Source organism: Sprattus sprattus (assembly GCF_963457725.1).
Source record: "Sprattus sprattus genome assembly, chromosome: 15".
In the NCBI taxonomy this organism is placed as follows: domain Eukaryota; kingdom Metazoa; phylum Chordata; class Actinopteri; order Clupeiformes; family Clupeidae; genus Sprattus; species Sprattus sprattus.
Window position 1 is genome coordinate 10,582,624 of NC_137913.1, and position 12,747 is coordinate 10,595,370.

The following is a 12,747-nucleotide window of genomic DNA, read 5'->3' on the forward strand; positions in this document are numbered from 1 at the left end:
CTGACGGTGACCCTGGACTGCTATGGCAAATGTGGAGGCAAATGAGGAGGCAAAAGAACACACACACACACACACACACACACATACACACACACACACACACTCTCACACACACACACTCTCTCTCTGAATAGTTTGAGAATATTATCTACCCCCAGATGAATCAGTGCCTCGTGTGTTAACAGTCATAAGCTCTCTTCAGTGAGCGGTGCTGGTTTGGACATCAGCTCTCATCCGCCCTTGAGGAGAAGGAGAAAGGCCATCTATATCTATGAGGTCCTCTCCACCAGGTAGAGTGGTCAGTGTGCCGGGGCATCAAAGGGCCTCTCTTTACCCGCTGGACCATCCCGGCCCGGCCGCAGTCTGGAGAAGCCTAATTGGGTCTGGCCGTGGTCGGTTATATTTAGAGCTTTAACGTGGTTAAAACGCTTGGATCTAAATAGATGGCTCATTATATTTTCACTCCTCCGAGCAAAGTGGTGAGTGTGTGGGTGTCTGATGTCAGTCGTGTCTCTGGGTGTGTGTGAGCACAAAGATGGTGTGTGTGTGTGTGAGGAGAAAATGGTTGGCTTTGTGTGAGACATTTTTGTGAGAATGTAAAACTAGGTGTGTGTCTTTGTGTGTGTGTGTGTGTGTGTGTGTGTGTGTGTGTGTGTGTGTGTGTGTGTGAGAGAGAACTTGAGCCTGTATTAGTGTGTGTGTGTGTGTGTGTGTGTGTGTGTGTGTGCGCTGTACGATAGAGCACACACACCGCAAGGAGAAGGTGAGAGAACAGAAGCTGTCTTCGGCCTTGCGTGGGCGCACCAGAGGATTGTGGGATTGTATGTGGAGGAGGATCACTCATGATCCCAGGCCAGTGGGATTTAGCACAGGTCGCCACGGTTACAGGCTTCAGATAGGCAGACATGGCTGTAAAGGGCGAGTGCAAAACAGCTTCTGGAATGTAGAGGGAAAGAAGTGTGTTTGTGTGTGTGTGTATGTGTGTGTGTGTGTGTTTATGTATGTGTGCGTTTTCTAATTGTCTAATACACATGTGTACTGTTTGTGTGTGTGTGTGTGTGCGTTGTGCGTGCATACACACTTGAGTCCTGTATGTGTGTGTGTGTGTGTGTGTGTGTGTGTGTGTGTGTGTGTGTGTGTGTGTGTGTGTGCGTGTGTGCGCCTGCCTGTATGTACATGTCCTGTATGTATATTGTCAGTTTGGGCTGCTGATCTCTTGTGTCTGTGTCAGGAGGAGGAGGGGCAGCAGAGCTTGGAGTGCATCCAAGCCAATCAGATCTTCCCCAGGAAGCCCCCAGTCCTGGAGCAAGATGACCTGCAGGTGAGAGACACACACACACTCACACACACTCACACACACACTCACACACACTTACACACACTTACACACACACACTCACACACACAGACACACTCACACACACAGACACACTCACACACAGGACTCAAGTGTGTCCGCACGCATGCACACACGCCTGCCTGTTAACCTCCACCAGTCTACAGTGTATTAAATGCCCAGAGAGCAAGAACCCCTTCCACAAGTGCGTGTGCATGTGTGTATTAGGACACGCTATTGGTGCACTGCTGTTGTGGAGTGTTTGTCGTGTGTGTAGTGTGTGTGTGTCTCTCTGTTCGTGTTTGTCACTCATCGCGTGTGTGTGTGTGTGTGTGTGTGTGTGTGTGTGTGTGTGTGTGTGTGTGTGTGTGTGTGTGTGTAGGTGCCCTACTCTGAGCTGCATGGAGAGTGCACCCAGTATGTGGGGAGGGCGCAGGAAGCCATCATCGCCATGTCCAGCTATCGGCTGCACATCAAGTTCAAGGAGTCCATCGTCAATGTGAGTGTCATTTTCCACACACACACACACACACACACACACACACACACACACACATGGACGCACACACACACACACACACGCACAGCGCTGCGGACCGACACACACACACATGGACACACTCCCTCAAAGTCTTCCTAGCCTTTTGGAGTTGCTGAAAAACTGTTGGGCTGTGTCGGGGATCATGATGTTTGCAGCTCTGGAGTGATGCATGGACTCTGCCCTCTCTCTCTTACTCTCTCTCTCCCCCCTCCCAGCTGTTCTTTCACCCCTCAGTTACTCTTCCATTTCCACTTGTCTTTTTTCTCCTCCTCATCTTCCCTCACAGACGTCCTTTCCTCAGATCTACAGTTCTCAACGCGAATCCATCTCTTATTCTGCTTCACTTTGTGTCCTGCTCCTGCTAGATGTACACACCTGTACATCTGTGTGTTTGGGTTTTGATAGCCCCAGAGTCAGGCTGGTTCCTCTTTCCTCAAGGCCGTCTCCATATGCCACAGAGTCTGTGTGTCTGTTGTTTCTGGTGCTTGTTGCCATGGTTTCGGTTGCCGTGAGGGCCTGAGAGCAGCTTCAGCTCCTTATCCATTGTTGTGATTCTCACTGTGATTATCGCTTCTTTGACACTCTTACCGTGTGTGTGTGTGTGTGTGTGTGTGTGTGTGTGTGTGTGTGTGTGTGCGTGTGCGTGTGTGTGTGTGTGTGTGTGTGTGCGTGGTCGAGGCTCCTGCGGACAGCTGTAAGGGCGATAGTAGTATATTGGAACGAGTCTAGATGTCATTCTGATTTGGTCGGACATGGCGTTGATCTGATGTGAATTGAAGTGAATTTAAAATGGATTCAGTGAATCAATAGCCTAAGTTTGGTCCATATGAGAGTGATATGATGTCAATTGATCATTGATTCAGTGAATCAATAGTAATGGGGGAAGAGGGAGCTAGGTGACTGTTGTCATGGTTTATCTACTGGAGAGCCATGATTGGTCCATGGCACTAATGCAGTCTAGCAGTCTAGAATGTTCTAGAAGGTTTTTCTAGCTAGAGTAGCCCTGTAGGTGGAGATCAGGGGGTGTGTGCAGGGAAGGCAAGATGATGATTGTGCTGTTTGTCTGTGTGTGTGTGTGTGTGAGTGTGTGACTGTTTGTGGCTGTGTGTGTGTGTGTGTGTTTATGTGTGAATGTGTGTGTGAGTGTGTGAGTGTGTTTGTGGCTGTGTGTGTGACGGTGTGAGTGTGTGTGTGAATGTGTGTGTGTGAGGTTTAATGTGTGTACTACTGTAGTCAGACGTCAGCAGGGTTTGAATGAATGCGTCTGCAGCTCCCTCGACCACAACTCTCAGTGTTCCTGACAAACGGCCAGTGTGTGTGTGTGTGTGTGTGTGTGTGTGTGTGTGTGTGTGTGTGTGTGTGTGTGGACATCATGGTGTCAAACAGCCACGGTGTTGTTCTCCCATGAGGAGTCTATCTGTTTGTGAGTGAAACAACTAGTGGTGTGTGTGTGTGTTGTTTGGGGTCTCAGTGTGTACCTGTGTGTATATGGGCCATTCTACCGAATTCGTGTAATATGCAGTCCCTCAACAATAAAAACTATTTACAAAACAATTAGGTATTTAGGCATAGATATTTAATTAGAAAATGTTATGGTCTATATAAACCCAATGCATTACATGAGATAGTGATAAGCTAAATATATACACAATCATCATTTATAGGGTACTTTCTATTGGGAAGTAGCTGTCCCCAACCCTGACATCTAAATTTCAATGCCTTTAAATAACACTTTTCAATTTTTTTAGATTTTTTTCAATGATTTAATTTCAAAGATCTTTATGATTGGGTTGAAACAGAACTTGGAATATTTAGATTTATTGTGGGTTTAATTTTTAAATCAATTTTCTATACTCAAAAAATCATGTCCCTAGTTTTCATGTCACTACCGAAACACAAGAGTTTTAGTCCATTGGCTGAGCCTGTGTTTTAGCCACGACTCTGCATTTTTGACCATGCAGTGACACTGCATCTCTGACCCTCATGGTTGAATGGTAAGTAGCTAAATCCCATAGTTTTTATATAAATGTGTTCCAAAGTCTGAAAATCGACGTGTAACCTTAAGAATTGTCACTACCGAAACGCATGTTTTCTTCAATTAAGTAAACCTTTTGGGGTTTCATGGAAAATCTTATGTTTGTATGTGTGTTCACCTCTTCAAAGATGTGTTTGCATGCCGTGTGCTTGTTAGAATTCTTTATTTATGCTTAAAGTTAGCTAGAATTGTCACTACCGAAACAGTCACTACCGAAACATATGGTAGTGACCAGATGATTTCGGTAGTGACAAAATGAATTGGTAAGTAGTTCAATCCCATAATTTTTAAATAAATGTGTTGTGTGGACTAAAGGGCGGCCCAGAGCACCTTTTGGAAGATTTTGGGAGAGAAATGAACATCCATCCAACAGTGCAGTCACTACCGAAACACTGGATGTCACTACCGAAACAGTGCAGCACTACCGAAACACAGGATGTTTTGTAAAAAATTAAGTATATTGAGTAATCAACTAAAATGTTATGATACTGATTGGATTAATGTATGTTCAATTTCATCAATGAACAACTCTGGAATCAATATGATCAGTATTTAGCATTTTACAAAGAAATATTGCACTTAGATTTTGATGAATTGTATAAATTGAACTTGAAAATTTGGTAAAAAAATCATTTTTATGGATTTCATTGTGAACACCTTCAAGAAATATTTGTAAAAATACTCTTCAGAGAAGGGAAGGAAACACAATCTGAACAGGTCAATAATAATACTTTTTTACTATAGTAAATGTGATGTTTCGGTAGTGACAATTTTTGGAAGAGGAAAAACATTCCAACACATTCTGAAAATACAATATAAAAATTGACTGTTCTTTTACTAGATAAGTGTACTTTAGATATGGTACAATATACATACGGACAAAGTTTTGGGAATAAAACATAAAAAAAATCCAAATATTTCCGACCTGACTTTGCACCAATTCGGTAGAATGGCCCATATATGTGTGTGCATGCTTCTATGCGTGCCTGTTTCTGTGTGTGTGTGTGTGTGTGTGTGTGTGTGTGTGTGTGTGTGTGTGTGTGTGTGTGAGAGAGTGTGTGTGTGTGTGTGTGTGTGTGAGACAGTGAGTGAGTGAGTGAGTGAGTGAGCTGAGACCATTAACAAGTACTTGAGGAATGTTCCTCCATCGCCAGATTAGAGTCATGGAATTCTGTAGAGGAAACAGCATGAGGAACTGCAACGTGTGTGTGTGTGTGTGTGTGTGTGTGTGTGTGTGTGTGTGTGTGTGTGTGTGTGTGTGTGTGGCAGTCACAGTGACATACCATCACAACCCAGATGCCCAAACTCTTCAAGATATTTATTTCTGACCCCCTATCAACTGTTTGTTTGTGTGTGTGTGTGTGTGTTCTATTTGGATATATATTTCTTATCCCCAGCTCTCCTCTTTGTTTGTTTCTTTGTGTGTGTTTGTTACACACAGAATTGTTCGTGCGAAGTGTCAGTAAGTACACACACATTCCGCGTCCCTTGCATGGTGTGACCACACTGCCGTGTGTGTGTGTGTGTGTGTGTGTGTGTTTTGGTTGCAATGACCGCATGAAGTCGACCTTTGACACATCTGGCCCATGCTGCATGGTGTGTGTGTGTGTGTGTATGAGTGTGTGTGTGTGAGACGGCATGTGACATGGTATCTGTATCTCCACAATTGCAGTCCGCCAGTGAGTCTCGAGTGTGTTTCTGGACAGTTGTCAACTGTGTCCAAAACTGCACAGTCATCCTGTAACTGTGCAGACAAACAGCTAGCCGAAACACTGGGGTAGTTCTGCAGCGATCTGGAGTGGGATGCGGAAAAATGTAGAATTTGCTTGTGCATTGATTGATTGATTGATTGATTGATTGATTGTGGATTTTTGCAACAACATAGCCTCACATTTGCATTGAGTGGGTTGCCAGAGCGTGGATTTTATCAACAACATAACCTCACATTGCCATTTGCATTTGAGTGGGTTGCCAGAGCGTGGATTTTATCAACAACATAACCTCACATTGCCATTTGCATTTGAGTGGGTTGCCAGAGCGTGGATTTTATCAACAACATAACCTCACATTGCCATTTGCATTTGAGTGGGTTGCCAGAGTGTGGCCACTGTCGTCGTGCTGCTGACTGAAAATGGGGCTTAACAATGGCGTTGAGAAATTGCATGCGAGTTGATTTGGCCGCTGGGGTCTGGTGTTGGCTGGGGATCGGTGTTGGTTTGGGTCTGCAGTTGGCTGGGGTTGGTGTGGTGTTCAGCAGAGATGCTGACGGTGAAGGGGAAAGACAGGGAGAACCGTCAGGCGCTGGCTTAGGACCCGTGGGTCTCCGCTGCTCTGGCTGGAAGGTGCGCCCCAGTCACATAAATGAAGCACACCTCCCCTTGTGTAGGGCTGGGCGATATGGAAAAAAACATATATCACGATATGGATTATTTTATATCACGATAGCGATATATATCACGATATGCCCTCTTGCTTTACTGGATAGGGGTGTACTTAAAAGTGTGATCCATCACGACCTGTACCACAATTACGCAGATTGTACTGAACGTTTCCATTGAATCTTTAAATAGTAAGATTAAAACAAAGTGCATGACATTTAGTCCAGTGCTTGTGACTTTTAGTGGTTCTTTAATGTAGGCCTACTTTCAGAAGATAAATCAAGTTTAATTTAATTAAAAAACTTTCTTTTCAATGTTTGTTCATATGCTATAGCAATAATGATGAGAAAAACATTTTCTTATATGGCCACGTATAAAAATAAGAAAATTAAGAAGTTGGCCATTACACATACGCCCCATTGACCGCTTCAGCCCGTTGGTGCAACAGTGAAGATGGTCCTGTAAACAAACGCAAGTAAACGATGGAGCTGCGTTTTATCTGGATAAAAAGCATATTAGCGTTTACATTTCCCAACCAATTTCATTTTTATCTTCAAGGGTTTATGATCTACGTGGAGTACCAAAAAAAACCTCCATGCTACTTAGAATCTAGATAGTTAAGCTATAAACGCCAAAGACATATACACATATGCTATGTCTATGATAATCGCTGCTAGATGCTCACTGTTCTTGTGCTCCCACAGCTCCTTCACTTTTGAAATACTGAAAAGAAATCTAAACTAACGAAATAGTGCATCTTAAACTACAACTATTTGACCATCATTGAGAAAAATGGAACAGAAGCTGCTAATAAATGGCTACACTTGTATTATACTCGTATTATACGGCTCTCCAAAATGTTCAAAAAAGTTCCGTTGATTTGAATGGGCCACCCCAGCATTTGCACGTCTGTAATGTCTTGATTTTCACTGCTGCAATAAAGTAATGACGCTGTCATTAGCAATGGGTGTCGATGCCCAATTGTATAACAGCGGCTGTGGTAACAGTTACACCTTCCTGCAGCGCGTCCATTATTCATTTTTTTTTAAAAACCAGAATTAAATTTCGTGGGCTCTCACCGTCAATCATGTCGCAAGCGTATGATGCAAAGCAGCGTAATGTAAAGCGGTGTCGTGTCGCAAAACCACGTTCTCTAAAATGTATCTTAATATTCTTTTTTTTACAGTTGTATAAACTTAGAGTTTGCATAATAAGAAAAGCAAAATGTTATATTAGGATGTGAAATTATATTAAAATGTATATTAGCTGTAATAGTGAAAAAATAAGTTTATCACGATAGAAACGATAGAGGAGAAAGGTCACGATAGACACGTTTCTATCGTCCTCACGATATATATCGTCATATCGCCCAGCCCTACCCTTGTGTGTGTGTGTGTGTGTGTGTGTGTGTGTGTGTGTGTGTGTGTGTGTGTGTGTGTGTGTGTGTGTGCGTGTGCGCGTGCGCGTGCGTGTGTGGCCGGTGGCCAATGGTTTGTATAAGCTCGGCCCCTTGGTTGGTTTGAAATACTAACAGTAACAGTTAGCAGCCAAAGCAAACAGGGGAACACTACTCCTGGGGCTCAGAATCTCTCTCTCTCTCTCTCTCTCTCTCTCTCTCTCTGTCTATCTAATACAGTGAGATTTATTGGCATGACAATGTTGGCAAAGTTTTTTTGCACTGCCAAAGCATTTCTGAAATTGAACACAGTTTAATAAGTTCATCTCCCCATTAAGTGCAACCAATCTGCTCTCACACCACCTGTCTCTGAATGACTGTTCTCTCTATATCTCTCTATCCTTCTCTCTCAGTCTCTGAATGACTCTGTTCTCTTCATCTCTCTCTCCCTCTGTCTCTGAATGACTGTTCTCTCCATCTCTCTCTCCCTCTCTCTCTGTCTCTGAATGACTCTGTTCTCTACATCTCTCTCTCCCTCTGTCTCTGAATGACTCTGTTCTCTTCATCTCTCTCTCCCTCTGTCTCTGAATGACTCTGTTCTCTCCATCTCTCTCTCCCTCTGTCTCTGAATGACTCTGTTCTCTCCATCTCTCTCTCCCTCTGTCTCTGAATGACTCTGTTCTCTCCATCTCTCTCTCCCTCTGTCTCTGAATGACTCTGTTCTCTCCATCTCTCTCTCCCTCTGTCTCTGAATGACTCTGTTCTCTCCATCTCTCTCTCCCTCTGTCTCTGAATGACTCTGTTCTCTCCATCTCTCTCTCCCTCTGTCTGAATGACTCTGTTCTCTCCATCTCTCTCTCCCTCTGTGTCTGAATGACTCTGTTCTCTCCATCTCTTTTTCCCAGGTTCCTGTCCAGTTGATAGAGAGTGTTGAGTGCCGGGACATGTTCCAGCTTCATGTCACCTGCAAGGACTGCAAAGTCGTAAGGTGCGAAAACACACACACACACACACACACACACACACACACACACACACACACACACACACACACACACACACACACACACACACGTTGTTTAGATGACCTGTGTGTTTGTGTTGTTGTGAGTAGGTACCAGTTCTCCACGTTTGTGAAGTGTGTGTAATATGTGTGTGTTGTGTAGATGACTCGTGTGTTGTGTGTGTGTTTGTGTGTGTGTAGGTGCCAGTTCTCCACCTTTGAGCAGTGTGTGTAGTATGGTGTGTGTGTGTGTGTGTGTGTTGTGTAGATGACCTGTGTGTTTGTGTGTGTGTGTAGGTGCCAGTTCTCCACCTTTGAGCAGAGTGTGTATTATGTGTGTGTTGTGTAGATGACTCGTGTGTGTGTTTGTGTGTGTGTAGGTGCCAGTTCTCCACCTTTGAGCAGTGTGTGTAGTATGGTGTGTGTGTGTGTGTTGTGTAGATGACCTGTGTGTTTGTGTGTGTGTAGGTGCCAGTTCTCCACCTTTGAGCAGTGTGTGTAGTATGGAGTGTGTGTGTGTGTGTGTGTGTGTGTGTGTGTGTGTGTTGTGTAGATGACCTGTGTGTTTGTGTGTGTGTAGGTGCCAGTTCTCCACCTTTGAGCAGTGTCAGGAGTGGCAGAAGCGTGTGGTGGCTGCGGTTCGACCCCCGGCGCGTCTGGAGGAGCTGTTTGCCTTCGCCTACCACGCCTGGTGTGTGGACATCTACGCCGAGGAGAAGGAGCCGCACGGGCAGCTCTGCAGGCCAGGTGGGCTCCCTTAAGGCCAGCGCCTCCTAGTGGCGTCTGCCAGTATAGCATGATAGAATGCACCTTGGGTCCATTTACTGTCGGCCCCTTATGGCCAGTGCCCACTTATGGCGTGTGGCAACATTGCGTTATGGGATGAACACAACACTCTGCAGGCCAGATGGGGTCCATTTACTGTCGGCCCCTAAAGGCCATTGCCCCCTGGTGGCGTGGCGTTATGGTAGGCACCCAACACTCTGAAGGCCAGGTGGGGCAGAGCCCACAGGGGCCTGATCCCTATCTTCCCCCCTCCTACTCCCAGAGCCCTACCCTACTGTACTGTACTGGCCAGTACACTCCTCTGGTACATATACTCACCAGGACACTACCCCATATGGTGTTAGGGGATCACTAGACCTTTCAACCCTCCTTGCTGTGTGTTAGGAGATTGCGTGACCTTTAACCCCTCCGTTGCGTTGTTAGGGGATCACCTGACCTCTCGCTTCAGGAACGAGGTGGAGCGGATGGGTTTCGACACACAGAACGCCTGGAGGATCTCTGAGATCAACAGCAAACACAAGTGAGACCTGACCTCTGGATCGACCCCTCGAAAAGGGTCCTTATTGTGTGTGTGTGTGTGTGTGTGTGTGTGTGTGTGTGGATACAGCAAACACAAGTAAGACCTGACCTCTGGATCGAACCCTCAAAAAGGGTCCTTATTGTGTGCTAGCCCCCACCCCACCCCCCCACTAATCACCCTGTACACTCGAGACGGCCTTTCCAAAAAACAGCCCTTCCTCTGGTGCAGTGTGTGTGTTTGTGTGTTTGTGTGTGTGTGTGTGTGTGTGTGTGTGTGTGTGTGTGTGTGTGTGTGTGTGTGTGTGTGTGTGTGTGTGTGTGGGGGGAGATAAGTGTCGGGTGACGCCCACACAGCCCCCCCCCCCCCCCCCCTAACCTGCCATCTCTTTCTGCACTCTTTCACCAAGCTCTCTCTATCTCCTACTCACACCATCCCCTAACTCACCATGCCATCTCTCTGTACACTCTTCCTTCATCCCTCACTTTCCCTCCAACCCATGCCCTCCCTCTCTCTCTCTCTATCCCCGTATCCCCTACCCTCACCATCCCCTGACCCTTTCCTGTGCCAACTCTCTCTCCTGTCTCTGTACTCTTTCACCATCTCTATCTGTCTCTCCCTATTTCCCAGTGCGCTGTGGTGCCCTCTTTCTGCCCTGGCACTGCCCAGTGTAATTGTGCCCTCTCTGCCCTGCTCCATCTTCGTTAACTATGCCCTCTGGCTCGTCTCTCCCCTGACCACTCATGTGCCCCCCCCCACCCCACTCACACATGCCCTCTATCTCTCTAATACGACCCAAAGTAACTGTGTCCTCTTGTCTTCCCCCCCGCCCCCCCTCGATTCCGCTGTCTGTGTTGGCACTGCCAGGCTGTGCCCCAGCTATCCCCAGCAGATGCTGGTGCCCGCATGGATTACAGATAAGGAGCTGGAGAACGTGGCCGCCTTCCGCGCCTGGAAGAGGATTCCATCCGTTGTCTACAGGTGGGTGGTGCAGGCTGTTTGGTGTTCCTCTTTAGCTCTCTCTTCTCTCTCTCTCTCTCTATCTCTCTCCCTCTCTCTCTCTCTCTCTCTCTTCTCTTTCTCTCTTCTCTCTCTCTCTCTCTCCCTCTCTCTTTGCTCTCTTTATCTCTTCTCTCTCTCTCTTTCCCTCTCTCCCTTCACTCTCTCTCCCTTCACTCTCTTCTCTTTCTCTCTTCTCCCTCTCTCTCTTTCCCATTCTCCCTCTCTCTCCCTTCACTCTCTCTCTCTCTCCCCCCCCCCTCTCTCTCTCTCTTCCCCCCCCCCCTCTTTCTCTCTCTCTCGCTCTCTCTCTCTCCCCCCCCCCCTCCCTCCCTCCCTTTCTCTCTTCTCTCTCTCTCTCTCTCTCTCCAGGTTTCAGAATTAAGTGTGTGTTCCGTCCCCCCTCTCTCCAGGCACCAGAGTACAGGCGCGGTGATAGCGCGGTGTGGGCAGCCGGAGGTGAGCTGGTGGGGTGGCGTAACGCGGACGACGAGCACCTGGTCCAGTCCATCGCTAAGGCCTGTGCTGTGGACGGCAACGCCCTCAAGCCTCTGGCCAACACTCCTGCTCACGGGACTTCTCCAACGGCACAGACCTCGCAGACGTGGACTTTGGTCAGGTCATAAAACAGAAACACACTCTCACACACACCACACACACACACACACACACACACAACACACACAATCACACACTCTCTCTCACACTCTCTCTCAGCAAACATGTGCACACACATACTCACACTGCCAACGTACACACAGAAACACACACACACTCTCTCTCTCTCTCAAACTTACACACACACAGGACACACACACACACACACACACACACACATACAAACGAAAGCATGCACACAAGCAGACGCACACACACATACGCAGGCTATTTGCCTCCTGTTTGTATACCCTTGACTGGGTCGTTTGTGGTAGCGTAAGTGAGCAATGCTGTCCTGTTAGTGCTTGTCTCAGATAGATAGAGATTAGACTCAGACAAGTGTTCACACACACACACACACATGAAAATAACGCCCATGAAAAAAACGCCCATGAAAATAAGGCCCATGATAATAACACCTATGAACACCCATGAAAATAACACCCATGAAAATAACACCCATGAATAACAGTGATAACCCTTTCCTTTCGACTGACCTTTGGGGAGGTATGAGAGACAGGCATATGCTTTCGTTCCAGATTGGGTTTCATTGGCATCCAATGTGCACATGATTGCAGTTTTGCACAGAACTGACTGTGTAGTTAACACACGTTTACACAGGCTGGCCAATGCTCATTGCCATGATAGAAAGAATGAACTTCAAGCATGTGAACATAAATCATATGTGTGTGTGTGTGTGTGTTATTATGAGTGGGTCTGTGTGTGTGTGTGTGTGTGTGTGTGTGTGAGAGAGTATTTCTAATGTGTGTGTGTGTGTGCGTGTGTGTTTGTTTATATGAGTGGGTCTGATGTGTTTGTGTGTTGCGTGTGTGTGTGTGCGTGCGTGCGTGCGTGTGTGTGTGTGTGTATCTAACATGGTGTCTGTGTGTGTGAGTTTATCGAATGTTGTGTGTGAATATATCTAACGTGTTGGGATGTGTGTTTCAGACACGTCCATGACCAACAGCTCAGAGGTGGAGACTCTGGCCATCCAGCCCCATAAGCTGCTGATCCTGGACGCACGCTCCTACACTGCTGCTGTGGCCAACAGAGCCAAGGGAGGAGGCTGTGAATGCCCAGGTATGGAGGAGCTCTCCTC

General features: G+C 46.6%; 1 protein-coding gene across 1 annotated transcript in view; it reads left to right on the forward strand.

The window, feature by feature from the left end:
* Positions 1 to 12,747, forward strand: part of mtmr3 (myotubularin related protein 3) — a 36,688-nt gene that overhangs the window by 7,242 nt on the left and 16,699 nt on the right. The window contains 11 exon segments of the mRNA XM_080852847.1: positions 1,232 to 1,321; positions 1,719 to 1,835; positions 5,354 to 5,374; positions 8,592 to 8,674; positions 9,270 to 9,436; positions 9,899 to 9,995; positions 10,860 to 10,973; positions 11,405 to 11,460; positions 11,463 to 11,549; positions 11,552 to 11,605; positions 12,597 to 12,728. Coding sequence (XP_080708973.1) covers positions 1,232 to 1,321; positions 1,719 to 1,835; positions 5,354 to 5,374; positions 8,592 to 8,674; positions 9,270 to 9,436; positions 9,899 to 9,995; positions 10,860 to 10,973; positions 11,405 to 11,460; positions 11,463 to 11,549; positions 11,552 to 11,605; positions 12,597 to 12,728 — 1,018 coding nt within the window.